The following is a 20,711-nucleotide window of genomic DNA, read 5'->3' as shown; positions in this document are numbered from 1 at the left end:
GTGCAATATGACAACCCTCGGGTACATAAGGTTCAGAGATAGGAAATGTTAGAATAGGTATAGCATAGCATAGAGTACAGCACAGTGTTTTATTTGTATAGTATAGTATAGTGGATAGTGTACATAGCCTTTATTTATGTAAACCAGCTCTTTTCCCTTCTTGTTTTTAGTTTTTATCCTAGCACCAGGGGAGCCCCCCCTCCCAAATGTCGTTGTTTGGTACCTGTACTATATCAATGACAATAAAGACCATTCATGCATTCATTCATACATGTCTAAAAAGGGCTGTATGTAGGTTGACAGAATGAAAATGAAAGTGTAGTATGCTTGCATACAAACGCAAAGCATTACGCCTTTTGGGCACAGGGTGGCGGTAGTGAACTTGATCTTTTTCCCGGTGACTGTTGAGCGGAGTGCGCGTCTCTCCGGTGGAGAACAGAGCGCCGTTAAAGAGCTGTCTCTTCCCCCAGATCGAAGATGGCGGTGTCGGTGTTCCCCGGCGTGCGGCTCCTCTCTATCGGAGACGCGAACGGAGACATCCAGCGGCACTCTGAGCAGCAGCCCCTGCGGCTGGAGTTGAGAGCCACACAGGACGCTGCCCTGATCAACCTCTCCAACGGTGAGTCGGACCCGTGCCCGTAGTAGTACCCCAACGGCTCGGCCTCACCTGGCTAGCCCAGGGCTAAAATGCTAAAGCTAATGCGAGCTAACGTTAGCCCCGCTAGCCGAAGCAGTCAACTGCACATGTGTAATGCGAAAAAGCGAATGGCATGTTCTATTATTATTCAAACTATGCTCATATTGAGCTCGTTAGCTCGTGTCGCACAATGCAGCTTAGTTTGCCCAAATGAGCTGACTAGCTCGCCTTTGATGGTCTACCTGTGTTCATTCCACACATCACAGATAGCTCCGGACCACGTTGCCTCCTCGGGCTAGATTTGTCTCGAAGAAGCCTTTTAAACTAAAGTCACACGTTTCATCGAAATGTGTGGCAAATTACATTTTTGACCGTTGAAATGCTTTGAACTGGTAGCCTATGCGGCTTCTATGTGAGCTAGAAACCTTGAAAGAGAACAAAGTGGGTTTCTATTGAAGCCAGCTACATTGTAGCCAACATGAGCTCCGCTGGCTACATTGTTGCAAACGCTGTCAGGCGAGTTTCACAACAGCCGCGACACTTCCTACCCAGCCAGCTGGCATCGTTACTTTGTTGCGCGTTTCTTCGCCATTCATTCGTGACATTGTTGCATTAGTCGCGTCACATCCATTCCCTCCCGTCTTATTTTTGCTCGTCTTGACAATTCCCACCAGATCTATTTTGGACACTCGAATGCTGTTGTAGCTTAGCTGTCATAAGAGCCATTGCTTTTTGGTCAGGCTACATTTGTAAATAAGAATTTGTTCTTACATGTTTGCCTGGTTAAATAAAGGTTAAATACAATTTTTTAAAAATAAGCTAGCGAAAGTGTGCGTTTTGTTTTGATACTGGGTGGCTTTGGTCTCTCGATTCGTGTCCAGTATCTTGTGTGTTATGTTATGTCTCAGAGCAGAAGAATGAGCTAAATCTCACGCGTGCTGTTTTTTTATGAGCTCTGAACTAGCAGAGTTAATGGTGGCCTAGCATTTGGAATACGGTCGGCGAGTAGGTTCTAAAGGAATAACAGTCCTCGTGTTTTTCTCGGTTAGCCCCAAAACAGGCCCATATGAGTGATGTATTCATCTTTGTTCCCCTCCGAACAATAGCCGCCCCCCCCACCCTCTCCGCCCAGCGCCGAGGCAGCCTTGTGTTGTGTGAGAGGCGCAGTGATGTGATGGTGTCCCGTTAAGAAGCAACGATGTCCCTAGTTTTTTGATGCACAAAGAACGCATCATAGAAAGTTAACACTTTTGTGTGGTATTTTTTTCGTTGGATGGTGGGTTTAGTTACGTTTTGCTATGCATGATTGGCCGGTCCACACAGGCCCAACACGTTCAGTTCCCTATTTCTTCGTGACGACGGATATAAACGTTTCCATACCGCTGACCAACGGAATTGCTTATGTAGACCCAGTCTTCAGAAACCACCCAATGTTAACTACGTTTTTGGTCTTTTTCTCTTGGAAAATAGCCACTTTCCGTGCAACAGAATACACCGATCAAATGATTATTCTTAGTCACTTGTCAACTCATCATGCGGATGAGCGGTTTACCCCGTGATTTTCACTTTGCTTTGTGGGCTTTGTTTGAAAAGTTTGCACGTCGAACACGGCTAAGAACTGCCCCGTCTCTCAAGCAGCCATCTGTGAGCCTTTTAGAAGGGGCCGTGATGAGTGTCAACACTGGGGAGAGGGAGATGATTGTCAATAATTTAAGCATGCACTCTGTTTCTCTGTTTCTCTCAGCCCAGCACTGTGCCCCCCCCCACACATACACACACACAGACAAATTCTAACTCATAAGTATGCACTGGCCCCCACACACATACATAAAGGCACACACACACATTCACTCATCTTTTATTTGATCCTATCTTAATCTTTGTTGCTGGTGCGTTGCATGGGTGTAATCCCATAACAACTGCTGGATTAAACCACAGATTATAGGCAACAGTCTACTGACATCTCACTGCCGAGTACAGCACTAATCAGGACCAACTCTGTTTCACTATTCCAAAGATAATGTTCCTTTCCCTGCGTGATCACGAGGTCCATCTCAGTAGTCCATAGGGGCTCCTCTTCTTGTCTCCTATCATTGTCTCCTCCCCTTAATCTGAACTGATCCGGAAGCACTGGACATATTAAGCAAATTCCTAGTACGTATTCACTGCAGTCAACAGATGAAGGAGGGATGAAAAGAGAAGAGCTACTTTAGCACCCCCTTCATCTAATGTGACAAGTGAAGGTAACATGGTGGTAATCTTGCTTTTGCTGTCTCCATTCTATCAGATCAATGCCATCTTCAAGGGATGGCGGGAAGAAAGTGGCATTTGAAAAGCCCCCTCATCCTCCTTCCTTGTTAACCACAGATCTCAAATGACTGGATAGATAGATACATTTCTTGGGGTTGCCATAACTACATTGCCCTAACTCATCAAGTCTGTTCATATTTAGTGTTCAAGGAGGGAAAGAATGCCATTCAGGATGGTTTGGCCTGTGCATACTGTCTGCACCTCGACTGTAGTATTCAGCTTATATGTAAACATTGAACAAACAACACCAATGGAAGTTGTTAAATTAATTTAAATTAAAGTTACAGCTATTGTCAATACCCAGACGTCTGTGACTGAAATGAGCTCAGCTGAAAAGATGATCTCAGGCCCCTGATATAATGGGAAGTTATGCTCATTACTGTTATTGAAGAGATGCATGTGGAGGGACCACCGGGGTGTGCTATTCATGTCACTCATGGCGTAAGTGTCCTGACTAACACGTGCCTCCTCCCACAGCTGAGGACATGTGTGTGTTCAAGTGTTCGGTCTCCCAGGAAACAGAGTGCAGTCGTGTGGGGAAGCAGTCCTTCATCATCACCCTGGGCTGCAACAGCGTCCTGCTTCAGTTCTCCTCACCCGCAGGTAACCCCCAGCAACCGCCTCTTGTCTATCACACCCAAAGTCAAATACAATATTATATCACTTATGGTCGGTTCTGACTGACTGAGTGTTGGATGGACCAGGGGTGTCTTGATTAGGGCACAGTGTTTTGGGGATATTCAGGTGTGTAGAAGAAGGCCTGGCCATCTGACATGTAGAGTCTCTTTGTTTCTCAGTCTTTCTACAGTCCTTCCATCTGTTTCTGTTAGTAAGGAGTTGTTATTCACGTGTGCAGGCTACTGCATACAGTATGAACTGTTATAACTGTTGTGTTGTGTGTCCCTCAGACTTTTCCTCCTTCTATAATCTCCTGAAGAACTGCAGAGGCCACAGCAGTGAGCGATCGGTTTTCAGTGAAAGGACAGAGGAGTCTTCTGCTGTACAGTACTTCCAGGTGTGACACACACCCACGTCAATACAGATGCAAACATTCACTCAATATTCAGCTTGTTTATTCTATAGCCAAAAATATACAAACACATACCGTATTTTCCGCACTATAAGGCGCACTTAAAAGCCTTTAATTTTCAAAAAAACCGACAGTGCGCCTTATAACCCGGAGCGCCTTATATATGGATCAATTGGTTAATTTGTTGATCCATACTGGTTGTACACGGCGCTCAAGGCGCTCTGTCAAAATGTTTCAGTACGACTGGTAAACTACAAAGCCGCACCGCTTGCAGCATTACGGTAATCAGTAAACACCGGTATACTGTGCTTACTCACAGTCCCACACCCCAAGACCCCAAGTAAAGAAGACTAAACAGAGTTTCCGAGGGAACAAAGTGAGATTCTTGGTGCTTTCAACTTGAAGTTTTAAAGTACCCACTCGATATAATAAACAACAGTTTAACGATCACTAAACACTTATCATTTGTGTATTGGATTCATTATTCTCGTTTGCCGGAGGCTACCGGTAAGGGAGGGTTGACTTGTAAACATAGTTTCGTTTTAGCTCGTGTTCAAAAGCAAGAACTGTGTGTTCATCTAGTTATGTGTAGTTATGTGTTTTTAGCATGTCGATGTTCTCCCAGTATGTTGTCATGTTATTAAAATACAGTTTAGACCTTCGTAGCGATGTGTTTTGTTAGCTGTTAGCCGCTAGCAGCGTTTGTTGTGGTTTGGTCAGAGTCACTTTTCTCCCATTCAGTGTTTGAGGTGAACCAACATTCAAATACGCCTGTCGTGTTCAATCTTTCTCTGATTTGAATGTATGACACATCATTTGAAAGCTTACAATCTGTAGTTTAAGCATGTGTAAAAACTGAAAAAGTACGTTGCACATTTCACCAGGAGCTGTCACATATTGGTTGTTGGTTATAATTGTATAGCCTATTGGTTGTTTTCTGGTGTTGTTTTGCTTTGTTTGTAGTCTACTTGATGTATTTTTATCAGCTGTTAAATCACCACAGCGGTTAATCCACTAATAGAGATAATAGCAGATTGAAAATGCTTGTAGCTAACTACTCTATATCTCGTGGTTGCAGCTATTGCGAATTGCTATTCACGCGAGTCAGCTGTGAATCACCGCAGGTCCTTGACGCTTGTTGCAAAAATGGATGACGAACGGCTGATACTTGAGGTGGAAAAATATATATTTTTGACAGTGGAGCAGGTAGAACGTTGACGGTGACAACGCTCAGGTGGAGCTTGGACAACGGGAAGTTGACAACACCGATGGAGAGGTGACGCAACGCAGTAGGTGGAGCTTGGGCGTAACGCAACCCCAGTCAAACGTTTGACTGCAGTATCTATTCTATGCGCCTTATAATCCGGTGCGCCTTATAATCCGGTGCGCCCTGTATATGAAAACAGTTCTAAAATAGGCCATTCATTGAAGGTGCGCCTTATAATCCGGTGCGCCTTATAGTGCGGAAAATACGGTACTCAGTTTTCATCTTGCACATTTCATAATAAAGGCATGCAAACACACACACACACACACACACGCTGAATCTGCCACACACACGCTGAATCTGCCACATCCTACTAAGTGACCACTTCTACCATATGTCATACATGAATAATAACAATAACACAAGATGTGCTCTCAGTTCATCGCCCTCTTACACTATCTCTCTCTCCCCCTCCCTCTTACTCTATCTCCCCCTCCCTTCCTTTTACTCTTTCTCTCCCTCCCTCTTACTCTTTCTCTCCCTCCCCTTTACTCGTTCTCTCCCTCCCTCTTACTCCATCTCTCCCTCCCTCTTACTCCATCTCTCCCTCCCTCCTACTCTTTCTCTCCCTCCCTCTTACTCGTTCTCTCCCTCCCTCTTACTCTCCCTCCCTCTTTTCGTCCTCCAGTTCTATGGCTACCTCTCCCAGCAGCAAAACATGATGCAGGACTATGTTCGGACTGGAACCTACCAGCGGGCCATTCTCCAGAACCACACAGACTTCAAAGACAAGGTACTGTACTGACACCAGTTGGATGGGTTTTCAAAACCCAAAGAGAAGGTGGCACTAATCTGTGTGGATTTTAAAGTTGCAGATGCTGATCGCATTGCATTCAATCTTCTCTCTCTCTAGGTGGTGTTGGACGTGGGGTGTGGTTCAGGTATTCTGTCGTTCTTTGCGGCCCAGGCTGGAGCCAGGAAGGTCTATGCTGTGGAGGCCAGCACCATGGCTCAGCATGCAGAGGTGAGGCTCTTGCTCACACCACATACACACCCATACCATCACTTTCTCAAGGTAACTGTAACAGGGTGTAGTTGACACACACACACACACACACCAGGGTTTCCGTTAGAAAAATTTGCCGTCGGACATCGTGTCCGGGAAGAATTCGATTTACCGGACAAACGTGATATATTCCGGTCATCATATTAAAATATAATAATTTTTTTTTTTTTCAAAATCATATATTTTTTTTGCAAATCTAATATAGCTGTTTGTCGCGGTGATTACTGTTGTGTAGCGGCCTATATATGCCATTTAATGTCTATTTCTCATCCGATACGATTAGATGCGAGCTATATAATATATAATAATATAACATGATTTGACGCATGCGCGCTATGCCATGCGTCAAATCCAGCGCTGAACGGGTCCAGCGCTGAACGGGCGCCTCACTGGGAACTGAACAGACAGCATCGATCAATGAACGGACTCCACATTACGTTAACTGAAGTTTGTTAAATTGTTTGGGATTAATGTGAGTTTTCTATTTTCTCTTTCCAGTTTTACCCTTTTTTTTAAATCAATAAAACAACGTCATTTCTATAACCAGGTCTCGCTGGTTGGGAAGGCATTTCGTTTAGCTCGGGAGTATGACAATGGGGAGAACATAACTGTTTATTGAGAAACAATTGATAGGCAGTCTGGGATACGTATATAAAGAAATACCACAATGTCTAGATGTATAACATTTTATTGAACAGTAACAGTGCAAGCATGTAGGCTTCTGGCGTGACACGGCTAGCCTAATTTCCGTTCATATGCCTTTTATCAGATAAAATAAAATAGAATAAAACTCTTTGAAAATAAATAGGCTTTAAATTAACTTGCAATGCGTATAGGCTAATTTCCGTTCGATGTTACAGCCTAGGCTATGCCTTTTCTCAGATAGATAGGGGATAGCCCTGTAAGCTCATACGGGTCTGTATGTCGTCCTGAAGACCGGCTGTTAGATCATATCGCTGAAGTTTGTCTCCATCTTAGTGTAAATGTTGTCCGTTTCGTTTGTTATCCTTGTTATTGTGCGATAAAGTTAAAGCGCTCCGCTTCGGGACACCATTTTCAGCTGAGCACCAAACACACACACAACACTGCCCGAGAGAGAAGGAACCCGCCCCCTTTAGTTAGCCTATAGCCTATAGGCTAACTAAAGGGGGCGGGTCCTTCTCTCTCGGGCAGTGTTGTGTGTGTGTGTTTGGTGCTCAGCTGAAAATGGTTAGAGGGAATTATTTTCACCGGACATTTATGTCCGACGAGTTTTCAATTTGTCGGACTTCAACTAATTTTACCGGACAAAGACCGGTAATTACCGGTTAACGGAAACCCTGACACACACATTCTCTGACCCTCTTATTTCGTACATGTTTGAAATGTAAATGTCTGGGAGTCCATGTGTGCGCACACACACACACACACACACACACAAATGAACCCTCTCCTTGTCCGCTAGGTCCTGGTGAACAGTAACCGTATGGGAGATCGTGTGGTGGTTATCACAGGCAAGGTGGAGGAGGTGTCTCTGCCCGAGCAGGTTGACATTATCATCTCTGAACCAATGGGCTACATGCTGTTCAACGAGAGGATGCTGGAGAGCTACCTGCATGCCAAAAAGTTCCTCAAACCCAACGGTGAGAGAGAGAGAGGGGGAAGGAGAAGAGAGGGGATTGGAGTTGGAGGGAAAGCGGGATGGAGGATATACAATCCAGATTGTCAAAATCTGACTCGTCTTAAGTTTGAAAAAGGGGTGTATATGTTACGGTACATGTGGGAAAACTAGGGTTGGGTTGGGTGCTAGGGTGACTTGGTACATGCTGGCATGTCTAACCCTAACCGTAGCACCCTAGCACCTAACCCTAACCCTAAACCTAACCCTAGTTTTCCCACATGTACTGTATTCCCACATGTACCGTATTCCCACATGTACCGTATTCCCACATGTACCGTAACATATATAAATTATGAAATACTAATGTTATTGTAACATAATTAAATGACCCATTCTCTCCTTTTGTGTCGCAGGTAAAATGTTCCCCACCATCGGCGACGTCCACTTGGCTCCCTTCACAGACGAGCAGCTCTACATGGAACAGTTCACCAAGGCTAACTTCTGGTGAGGAACAGGAGATTCATTTACACAGCGAGACACACAGAGACAGGTGTCTTTTGCAGGATACAAACATTATTACAAAATAACACCTTAAAAAAACACAACACACAATACACACGTATCAACCAAAACAAGAGCATTTCTCTGTTAGCTGGTCCCCAACCACGGGCTTAAAACCAGTGGGGTTTTCTGAATGTTCAACCCAGAACATTCCATGTCTAAGGAGCACATTAGCTAAAAGCAGATTTTCCCAATTTTGGAGACACCCATGATGCATTTAAAAGTATCACACTCTGATTGTGTCTCTGATCCTCATTTTACCTCACACCATTGCTTTTATGTTGGTTTTAAAATAACTGCTTTATAGACAAATAAAATCCAATGATAAGCCCATCTCAAAGTCAAAGAATCCCACCCTGTAAACTGATCTAAATGACAGTGGTGCGTGCGGAAACTATCCCAGGAGATGAACCGCCGGGTGATAAACCAAGTGTTAACGGTTTGAGAACTAATGCTGCTGCTGTAAAATGTAAATTGTCTCCATAGTCGAGGACGGGGAGGAGTACGCTGATGGAGGAAGGGAGTATTGGTTGAGGAGGGAGGAGCTCACTAGAAAATGGAGGGATTGTAACGAGGGGGGAAGGGATAATACCTGAACTGAGAATGAAAAGCAGGGAAAGGGTGGAAGTGAAGAGATGGAGGGAAAAGATAGATGTAAGGAGATGGAGATAGATGCTAGTGAGAAACCAAGCTCTAGGAGTATAGTGACAGCAAAGGAAAGACTATACTGGATGCTGATAAGCACACGTGTTGGTCATATGATTATGCTAATGATCAACAAATCTCTGTTTCTGTGTCTCAGGTACCAGCCCTCCTTCCACGGTGTAGACCTCTCTGCCCTGCGGGGGGCAGCGGTGGACGAGTACTTCCGCCAGCCCATCGTGGTGCGTACCAAGAGGGGGGGGGGGGGTAGGGGTAGAAAAGGGGGCACACAAGGGTGTGTGTGTGTGTGTGTGTGTGTGTGTGTGTGTGTGTGTGTGGTGTACCTCATGGGGGTGCACGAGGACAAGATGTGTTTGTGAAGGATCAGGTTGTCGTACAGACTCTGCTTGTCTGTTTATTCTGTGTGTGTTTTGGGGGGGTCAAATTGGCCGGGTGCTTTTTGAGATCAGTGCCCTGGTGTGTGTTCCCTATTCTGTGGTGTTAGGCTAGGAGAGTAAACACTTCCAGAATAGCTCACAAGCCCCAACCGTCTCCATGTGTCTAACTCTAGCTCAGTCTATTGCTATTCTAACACACACACACACACTCATATTTCAAATAATCTATTTATTTCCCTGGTGTGATGAGTGCAGTGTGCCTGGTTGTGCTTCTACGTTCTCACATAGTTCTACTTGTGTGTTTGTGTGTCAACCGCCCCCTCCAGCCGTAGTCAGCCGTGCAGGCCTCCCGTGCCCGCTCTGGTGTTACTCTGCTGGGAGAGCGAGGCTCGGCCGGTGGGCCTGGTTCTGGTGGAGTCTAGAGGCTCTCTAACACCAGGCCATGGCACTGCCAAGCCCCCTGAGCATGGGCTGTCCCTCCTCTCTACCAGCGCCAGACAAGGGGGCAGACATACTAACCTAGGAAGACACAACTTTATACCACTTTATAACATTGTGTATTGTCTGGTTTATGTTCGGCTGTAGTCAATAAAACATGTAGGCTAATTTATGAGGCAAATCGATACTCGCAGACATTGTTCACCTTCTTAGCCAGGTTTCTTTTGTGAAAGATGTAGACCTTTTGGGACAAGATATTCTCCTTCTACTCTTAATTATTTTTTTCTCCCTCTCTCTCTCATACGCCTTCCTCTCTCAGGACACATTTGATATTCGTATCCTGATGGCCAAGTCAGTCAAGTACACAGTCAACTTCCTAGAGGCCAAAGAGGAAGATCTGTACAGGTGTGTGTGTCTGCCATTCTCTCCAGTTGCTAACATTACTTCTGTGTCCATTCGTTATATATCTGTGTTTTGACTTCAATCCGTTTTGAGGACAGGGATGTTTGCATCTGGTATATGCATACCATATAACAGGTTTTGGAGACGGTGTGTTACAAAAGACCCTCTTGACTAACACTGATCCCACCTCCCTTTCTCTCCCCTTCTCTCAGGATAGAGATTCCCTTTAAGTTTCACATGATGACCTCAGGGCTGGTGCACGGCTTGGCCTTCTGGTTTGATGTGGCGTTCATAGGATCAGCGTAAGTCTGCCTGAGCTGCCCTAATGAATCACTGCAGGTTGAATAGGGGAGTCCTCCAGCCTCAGCCAATTAGAGAGTCTGACACAGAGGCGGTATTCAGGATGTTGAGGTTGACTTGCGTTTGAGGATAGGCAGGTTATAGGTTGACAACTATAGGGGTAGACCAATACAAAGTCTGATGGGACACAAGAAAGGAGGGAAAGAGACAACAATCTCACCAATCTGCTCCCTCACTCAGCTTCACAGGTCTAAAAGCATAGAATAGGTGAAAGTAGTGCTGTCCCAAACGACTATTTTTCTAACGATTAATCTAGCGATTATTTTATCGATTATTCGATTAGTCTAACGAGTACCGTATTTTCCGCCCTATAAGGCGCACCGGAGTATAAGGCGCACCTTCAATGAATGGCCTATTTTAGAAATGTTTTCATATACAAGGCGCACCGGCTTATAAGGCGCACCGGCTTATAAGGCGCATAAAATAGATACTGCAGTCAAACGTTTGACTGGGGTTGCGTTACGCCCAAGCTCCACCTACTGCGTTGCGTCACCTCTCCATCGGTGTTGTGTCAACTTCCCGTTGTCCAAGCTCCACCTGAGCGTTGTCACCGTCAACGTTCTACCTGCTCCACTGTCAAAAATATATATTTTTCCACCTCAAGTATCAGCCGTTCGTCATCCATTTTTGCAACAAGCGTCAAGGACCTGCGGTGATTCACAGCTGACTCGCGTGAATAGCAATTCGCAATAGCTGCAACCACGAGATATAGAGTAGTTAGCTACAAGCATTTTCAATCTGCTATTATCTCTATTAGTGGATTAACCGCTGTGGTGATTTAACAGCTGATAAAAATACATCAAGTAGACTACAAACAGAGCAAAACAACACCAGAAAACAACCAATAGGCTATACAATTATAACCAACAACCAATATGTGACAGCTCCTGGTGAAATGTGCAACGTACTTTTTCAGTTTTTACACATGCTTAAACTACAGATTGTAAGCTTTCAAATGATGTGTCATACATTCAAATCAGAGAAAGATTGAACACGACAGGCGTATTTGAATGTTGGTTCATCTCAAACACTGAATGGGAGAAAAGTGAATCTGACCAAACCACAACAAACGCTGCTAGCGGCTAACAGCTAACAAAACACATCGCTACGAAGGTCTAAACTGTATTTTAATAACATGACAACATACTGGGAGAACATCGACATGCTAAACACATAACTACACATAACTAGATGAACACACAGTTCTTGCTTTTGAACACGAGCTAAAACGAAAGTATGTTTACAAATCAACCCTCCCTTACCGGTAGCCTCCGGCAAACGAGAATAATGAATCCAATACACAAATGATAAGTGTTTAGTGATCGTTAAACTGTTGTTTATTATATCGAGTGGGTACTTTAAAACTTCAAGTTGAAAGCACCAAGAATCTCACTTTGTTCCCTCGGAAACTCTGTTTAGTCTTCTTTACTTGGGGTCTTGTGGTGTGGGACTGTGAGTAAGCACAACACCGGTGTTTACTGATTACCGTAATGCTGCAAGCGGTGTGAGTGTCCGAATTGAACAGTTGGGTGAGTACGGCATCCATTCAGAGCACATGATAGAATAACAATAGCATTCGCGGAGATTCCAAGATGGCGGCCGTCGTTTACTGATTACCGTAATGCTGCAAGCGGTGCGGCTTTGTAGTTTACCAGTCGTACTGAAACATTTTATTATTATAAAAAAAAATATATTGGTCATGTAATTTTTACATTTTGATCCATATATAAGGCGCACCGGGTTATAAGGCGCACTGTCGTTTTTTTTTTTTTTTTGGGACTTAAGTGCGCCTTATAGGGCGGAAAATACGGTAATTTATCGATAAGTCTAACGATAATTTTTGTACTGTAAAAAAAAAAAAAAAAAAAAACTTTTTTGTCTCCACCTCACTGCTATGTTTAGCCAACTTGAATGCCAACATGGCCATTTAGAAGTCTGTCCATCACCACAACACATAGCTAGCTAACGTTACTCTCGCTGCTATGTTATGATTAGCTAAATTGATGCTAACGTAGCATGCGAGCTACGAGCTAGATAACGTACAGTAGGTGCTCGCACCACAATGACAATAGGCTACCGTAGCTAGCCAGCTACATAGCTAACGTTACTAACACCAGAAGACAAGACATACGAACTGTGGTGAGCTACATTGCTTGTGTAACATTAGCTAGTAGCTATCCATTTTTCACTCATACACTTAATTGTCTCGCCTGGTAAAATCAAGGTTTAAAAAAAAATAAATAAAAAATCGCCATTTTTTTATTTGCGACTAACCGACGCATATTACGCTAACCGACGTATTGACGTAGTCGATTACGTCGACGACGTCGAATAATCGTAACAGCCCTAGGTGAAAGCAATACAGCCAAAACCAGGTAACGGGTTGCTTACACCCACCCAGACAACCTCAGATCTGAAGGGGGAGTGAACAACGGCAAATATGGGAGGGGGACAACTTTTAGCAAATTAACTAATGCCCTGGTCGTCCCTGTTTTGGACAGTTAACTGAAAATGTCGACACTTTTTCAGAGCATAATCAGTGTTAAGGAGTCCCCAACCCTGACGTCTCTGTCTCTAACTCGCCGTGTCCTTCCTCTGTGTGCCCAGGATGACAGTGTGGCTCTCCACTGCTCCTACGGAGCCTCTCACACACTGGTACCAGGTCCGCTGTCTGCTGCAGTCCCCCCTCTTCACCAAGGCAGGAGACACACTGTCTGGCACCGCAGTGCTCATAGCCAACAAGAGGTGAGGGACTGTGTGTGTGTGTGTGTGTGTGTGTGTGTGTGTGTGATCTTCTTTTATCCCCTCTCTGGGCATGGGTGTGTGTGTTTATGTATTTACATATGTATGTATGTATTAGGGCTGGGCAAACGATAAAAAATTCTTTTTCGATAATCGCAAGAATTAACGATCAATTATCGATTAATCGATAAGCTTTTTTTTCATTAAAAAAATGTTTTTTTTTTTTCCTTGGGGAAAACTTTATTTGTGTTGCTATTGCACACATTCATTCATTCACATTCAAACTAGACACTACAGTCAGATAACAATCCTCTTAAACAAGGCAGTGAGTAGCTTAAATTGTTTAACTTAAAAACACATTTTACGTTATAAATAAAAATATAGAAAATAAGTAACTCACCATAGGAGCAGTAAAAAAACAGTTACTCACAAATAGGAGGATGACTGAAAACGTTAGTGTCCTTAAGAGCGTCCAGCTTAACTTAAATTTAAACTCCAGCGAGAGACTGTAGGCGGCAGGCCTACTGGTTCTTGTTCAGAAAGATGATCATGTTAACATGTTCAGGGGTGAGAGACGAACGCAATCTGGTGACACGTGGACAAACTAATTTCCATTATTATTATTATAAAAAAATAAACGATTATCGAGCAAAATATTTTGTGATCGACCAAGATCCTTATCGATCAATTATCGATCATTGATGCCCACCCCTAGTATGTATGTTCTCTTTCTATAGTTGTCTTTGTCTTCTCTCACTCTCTCTATCCGTCTGTATGTTCCCGCCGCCACCTGCTATATCAACTAGGGCTGCACGATTTGGGGGAAAAATCGAATTGCGATTATTTGGACAGATATCGCGATTGCGATTAATTTGCGATTATTATTTTTTTAAATAGCAAAAAAAAAAAAAAAAAAAAAGGGAGTTTTTGTAAAGTGTGGCCATATCTCCGGCTAGGAAGGTCGTATCAACGTGCAGTTTGTTTGTACGTCTTCAGGGGACTTAGAGGCTCCCTCCTCTAGCACCCCCACAGCCCGAGCTACGAGTGAAAGAACTAAACTTACATTGGGTTGCTTTAAAGTTGGGTTGCTTTAAAATCAAGCTTCAGATTAAAACATGTGATGGAGCATTACTAACCTGACTCAGGTGGTTTGTTTCACACAACCATCTAGGAAAGCTTAATTGGAAGCTGTTTGGAAAAGGGCAGGTACTTTCAAAAAATACTTGGCAGGTGATTGGATGAATCTGTCTATCACCTATTTTCAGAGAGCATTACCACATGATACCATCAAACTATTAACTGCTCTAATTCTAATGCAAGGATGATAACTTAAAAGATATGAATTGTATATATGATAACCTCATCTCATCTAGACAGGTGGCTACTTTCTAAGATGATCCAGCTATTAAAATGATCATTTGGGGATACACTGTGACTATAACTGAAAGGACCACATCTAGATGACTCGGTCAACAGTCGAACTGATGAATGATAGAATGGTGGTCTCTGACTATGGAGCACAGACACACGTCACCTTGACTTAGGAATCTGTGACATACTTCAGCCCAAGGCTAGGCTAGGCTAACCTCTGCGTCTTTAAAGCCGGCTGGTATGAACGAATGGTATGAGGTTATGCATACAGGACACATTCATGTTTGACAACAGAACAGTTAACTTCCATGTATCCATAAGCCTGCTATACTATATAAACACCAACCCGCAGGTTGCTGAGACTGTCAACTCTGTGTCTGTACTTTAACGCCGGGTTAGCATGAGTAGCTAAGCTAAGCTACCGTCTCGAAGACTACAAGTTAGCTAAGCTAAGTTTAAGGCTGGACTAACAGCACCGACATGCACTTGGCTGGTACAGTTAGTATAGTGAAATTGTACACTTACCTGTCGCAATTATAACATACTAACGTTTATCATACGTCCAGTAAGCCATGTGGTGTCTAATTGTCTCCGTTACGTTAGCCCAAAGTCTCATAATAATTGGACTGACTGTCGTGACACAACCTATGCCTGCGTTCGTAAATTCGCTCTGAGAGCGCCGGGTTCAAAGTCATAAAGAGACCAAGTAATTTGATTGGACAAGAGGCATTCCATGAGTGCTGATCAAATTTCCAAAAGCGGTTTTAATCTCAATGTGACTTCCTGGTAAAATAAAGGTTTAAAAAATAAAAATAAAAAAAAAATCGCAGGCAAATCGCAGGCTTTGCGATTAGCTAATCGCATCATTTCAAATCGCGATTTCGATTTAAAATCGATTAATCGTGCAGCCCTAATATCAACCCCTGTCCTCTTCCCCCCACAGACAAAGTTATGACATCAGTATTGTCGCCCAAGTGGACCAGACAGGCTCCAAGTCCAGCAACCTCCTGGATTTGAAGAACCCCTTTTTCAGGTCAGTAGGTACATTCCGTGACCTTCCATTAGGGATAAAGGTGGGGGGGAGGAAGCTCCCTCTCATGGTGTGTATGTTGTATGTGTGTGTGTTTTTGTAGGTACACAGGCACCAATCCCTCCCCCCCTCCTGGGTCGCACTACACCTCCCCCTCTGAGACCATGTGGAACAATGGGGGGGCCTACAGCATGAGCCAAGGCATGGCTGTATCAGGTAAATACACACACATAGAGAGGACATGCATAGAAGGACACACACACACACCACACACACACACAGAGGACACATACGCCCACACAGAGGACACATACGCCCACACAGAGGACACATACGCCCACACAGAGGACACATACGCCCACACAGAGGACACATACGCCCACACAGAGGACACATACGCCCACACAGAGGACACATAGACACACATAGTGGAAGACACACAAACAAACATAGAGGATACACACACTCCCTGCATGAGTTAGAGAAATGCTGTCAGATCAATATGCACACATAGAAGATGCTCATGAAGGACAGACACTCAGAGGTCATGAACACACATAGATAGACACACTCAGCACTGCATGAGTCAGGGCAATGCTGTGACCACACGCTAAATACAAACACACACACAGAAGACTCGATCACAGCAAGAGCCAGATTAGAAGACTTACACATTCAGATATTGAATCAGTGCTCCTGGCATCATTGTGATTTTGCATGCGCGCACACACACACACAACGTATGAGTCCTGAACCAGTGCTAGTATTAGTCACGTGCACAAAGTAGACCAAACGGTAGCAGAACCACAGGGATGCATGCTGTCTCTGACGGGAACACCGGTGTCTGAGAGAGGATTTCCGTTTTTTTCTTCTGTGCTTTTCCCTATTTCCTCCTTTCTGTCTCTCTCTCTTTCTCTCTTTTATTTTTTTCACTCTCCTGCTCCGGTCTGATTTTCTCCATTTCTCTCTCTCTCTCTCTCTCTCAGGGATGCCTACAGCCTATGACCTCAGCACAGTCATCGGCAGCGGTTCTACGGTGTCCCACAACAACCTCATCCCCCTTGGTACTTCCTCCACTCGACACTAATTCACTTCTCTTTGAACCCAAGTCTGACACATTAGATAAGCAGACAAGCAGGCAAGATAGATCCGGAACCGTGATATTGCAGATGATATCAGGTCAAGATGATTTCAGATTCGATTTAATTGTCATTGGCAGAGTACATGGACAATGAAACGTATTTGGCATCTAGCCAAGAATTTTTATTTTTTTTTAAAGAAGAAAAAAGAAAAAGAAATGAAGCCTAGTGCACAAAAGTGTGGACAGTTTCAGTATATGTACAGTGAGATATGTACAGACAAGGGCGAGATATGTACAGTAAGATATATATGCAGTATATGCAAGGGAAATGCTTATCAATAAAATATGTACAGTATATGTTAAGTATATATACAGCTGCAGGGAAGAAGCTGTTCAAGCCAGCTGGTGCGGAAGCCTAGACCTCCTGTACAGACATTTATCAGGTGCACAGACATGTTTCACGTGTTTCACATCCTCTCTCTCATTGGGCTCTTTCTCCCTCCTGTAGTGAACACAGGGATAGTGAATCACACCCACTCCAGGATGGGCTCCATCATGAGCACGGGGATCGTCCAGGGTACGTTGCAGCGTGACGCCGTCTCTCTCTGCCGCTGGGGACGTCATGTGTTCATGGGGAAGATAATATCTCAAGGCAGGGGGACAAATGGGTCCCCCCGGCCAAGCAAAGAAAAAAGGGATTGTAATCTGTCTCTCTCTCTCTCCCCTTCTATTCCTTCCTCCTTCTCACTTTCTCTAACTCCAATCCCCCATCTCCTCCCTCCCCTCTTTCTGTCCCCCCCCCCCTCTCTCTCTCTCTCTCTCTCTCTCTCTCCCTCCCACTCTCTCTCTCCCCCTCCCACTCTCTCCCTCTCCTCCCCTACAGCAGGAGCTTCTACTGGCCAGTCGGTGCCGAGCAGCAGCAGCACTCACTATCCCGTCACCAACCAGTTCACCATGGGCGGGCCTGCCATCTCCATGGCTTCTCCCATGGCGATCCCCAGCAACACCATGCATTACGGGAGTTAAGGAGACTTTGTCAGCCCCCCCCTCCACCCCCTGCATGACTCCTAGCCCCCACCCATGACCCCACCAAACCCCAACCGACCACAGCCAAAACCAGAATACCAAAACGAGTGCTGTAGCGTCCCTCCAGCACCTCTTCTCTCTTGTCCTCTCCTCTAGACTGTCGATCTACTCTTATCACTGATGTTATTCTCTCGTATCCGTCCCTCCCAGCCACAGACACTATCTCTCTCTTTTTTTTTATTTTTATGAGAGTCGTTCCCCCAACCTTCCTCCCCCTCTTTCTCTGCATTGTGCAGCGGCTGCTATGCTATCCCCAGTCCAGCCAGCGGGTGGCAGCACTTCCACGGTCAACCGATGGGCTGATGAGCACAAAAAAATAGTTTTTTTCTGAATGGAGAGCTGAACCGACATGAATTTTGTTTGACTGGACCTTTTAATGCTTTACACACACACACATACGTACGTACATACATACATATAGAGACTCTTGTTTCAAAGAAGAACTCATTGCACGACTGTACAGCAGGTGTCATCTCTCTGGGTCAGCCCCTCCCGCCTTTGTCGATCCCTCCTGCCTACCTCCATTTTGGAAGTTTGACCGCCTCCCCCCCCCCTCCTTGCTGCAGATGTGGTCCCCAGCCCTCACCCCTCTCCCCCCAGCAACGAGCCACAACGAGCCCCGTCCACTACAGCCAGTCCATCTCCTCCCCTCGTCGCTGGATTGGACCCCCCTTTCCCCACCGACCTGCACTGAAAGGACAGGGGCCTTTACCTCTACAGTAGAACACTAGTAACACTCACCAACAACATCCATTTTGTTTTCACACCACAAAGTTCAAGGCACTTCTCCACCTCCCTGTAGAGAAAGACTGTTTAAATGAACACATCCCAGACAGCTCCTCTTCCCACGATGTGGTCCTCCATAGCTGTTAGTCTTTAGCAAAACAGAACTAGATGTTGTTTGTCTAGGAGAACCATATAGAGCCTAAGAACACCTCTGGAACCCCCAGGTTAGAACCTAACATAGCCTCTGGTAGGACTGGTTAACTTCTGTGGTGTGCCCTTCCTCCCACCCCCCTGCCAGTGAGCTTCGAGGACACAGAACAGCAGCAAATCAGCAAATCCGGCAAAGATCAGCAAATCCGCCCGCTTATCCCCTCCTTAGCCAGTCAGAATTGCAGTGAGTTGGAGTGGGACGCGGCATTGGATGAGGAGAGGGTGAGGCGGGACTTCAGGCAGACAGACTGACCGTAAGGACCAAGGACATGTCGCCGGGGCAAGATAACCTTTTGGATCAGCTGCATCCTAGTTTACATCCTCATTTCCCTCCCTCCCCTTTCCAATTTTGAGACTGTCGCTCAGAGACTACGGTGGGGTGATGGGGAGAGAGTAGTAGAGTCTCACCTCCTCACTCCCTCCCCCATCCCTCACTACCTACGATCTCCAACATATCTAATCCTCACCCCCTAATCTCCCTTTTTCCTCCATTTCCCTTCCACCAGGCAAGCCGATTGCCAAACCTTTCGGACAAAGACTTAACGGACATGTATGCATTGCTTCCAGTCTCACATTCTGGACTGAGTGAAATGAATTTTTGATTAGCAAGTTTTAAGAGAGAGAAAAAAATGTCTCTTGCTAGTTTGTAGAGTTAACTTTTTTTTGTTGTCTTTATTTTTTTGTCTTTCTTTCACAAAAAAGCAACAAACAAACAAAAAAAACAAGCAAAAAAAGGAGCAAATTAAATGTTGGTGGAGAAGTCCCAAAAACATCCTTTATCACGTCTTGTAGTATTTGTTTTTCTGTGTAGGTAACATCACCAATGCAGCTAGCTGTAGAACTAACGACGGAATGCTCATTGGCATGGAACCTTTTAATGGAACGTGTATCAGGAAGACCTTGACTCGTGCTGTGTCAATGTCGGACCCTGTGAGTCGCCTAGAGGGTGGTGTTGGTCCTTTGTATTATGTTCAAACAACACATCACAGCACTGTCCAGAGATGAGCCTCTTTACCCTAGACATTTAGGGGTTGTTTCCCAACAGGATCATTGTCTCTTAGGAAACCCTAAAAGTAGTGAGCAAGATAAATGTAAAGGTAATATTTGAAGGCAAAAGCTGGTACCCTGGCTTGTTATGGAAGTAGTCAGGCACCTTTTTAATAGGAGCCTTGGTCTTTTTTTTTATACTTGTGAGAATAGTGGACACTGGGCATGTTGCCACAGTAATAAAGCCCTGACCGGTTGTGGCTGTACCTGTTTGCCCCTCTCCCCCCCAGGTATGCTAACGCTCTCGCACACAAGCAACAGCAGTAACCTTAGCCTAGGCACACATGTACGCACGCACACATGCACACCAACCTCGGGGTGGGGTGCGTGGAGTGAGTGTGTGCGTGTGCATGCCCATACAGCTCAGGGATCATTGCTGACTAAGCCAAGGCTGGGACTGAGACGACAGGACTAACCAGAACTACTACTACAGCAGCACAACTACAGAGCCTGGGATTGGATGCCATATTGCAAACTGACCAAAATAACTCCACCCTCTTCAAAGAACCAGCTCTTCATAGTCCTCTAACCTATTTTCAAGCTTTGTAATCTTAATAAATGTATATGTATATATATTATGCCATTTAGCTGACGCCTTTATCTAAAGCAACTTACATTGCAGCGTCTGCATAAATCTTTCAGTATATGCTCCTAGCGGGATTTGAACCCACAAGCTAAGCACTGTTAGCATCATGCTCTACCAACTGAGCTACAGAGGGCCATAATCTTGAGGCAATAGCAGTGAGTTAAACACACTTCTCCCTGAA

General features: G+C 44.8%; 1 protein-coding gene across 2 annotated transcripts; it reads left to right on the top strand.

The window, feature by feature from the left end:
- Positions 1-468: 468 nt before the first annotated feature.
- Positions 469-20,013, top strand: carm1 (coactivator-associated arginine methyltransferase 1; the record flags this gene model as incomplete). Of its 2 annotated transcripts, none has more annotated exons than XM_080524792.1 (16): positions 469-619; positions 3,425-3,550; positions 3,856-3,962; positions 5,873-5,977; positions 6,098-6,208; positions 7,695-7,872; positions 8,264-8,354; positions 9,214-9,295; positions 10,209-10,294; positions 10,504-10,593; positions 13,259-13,396; positions 15,708-15,797; positions 15,898-16,010; positions 16,781-16,858; positions 17,384-17,452; positions 17,762-20,013. In XM_080524792.1, 16 exons carry the CDS (start codon positions 478-480, stop codon positions 17,899-17,901), a joined length of 1,746 nt encoding a protein of 581 aa, XP_080380918.1. In that variant the 3' UTR covers positions 17,902-20,013. The 2 variants fall into 2 exon arrangements, with proteins under 2 accessions (XP_080380918.1, XP_080380917.1); XM_080524791.1 differs by having other exon boundaries at positions 478-619; positions 17,759-20,013.
- Between the last annotated feature and the right edge of the window lie 698 nt (positions 20,014-20,711).

Source organism: Nansenia antarctica (genome assembly GCF_963989245.1).
Source record: "Nansenia antarctica genome assembly, chromosome: 2".
Taxonomy (NCBI): domain Eukaryota; kingdom Metazoa; phylum Chordata; class Actinopteri; order Argentiniformes; family Microstomatidae; genus Nansenia; species Nansenia antarctica.
The sequence above is the reverse complement of the archived record's forward strand: the minus strand, read 5'-3'. Positions and strand labels throughout refer to the sequence as shown.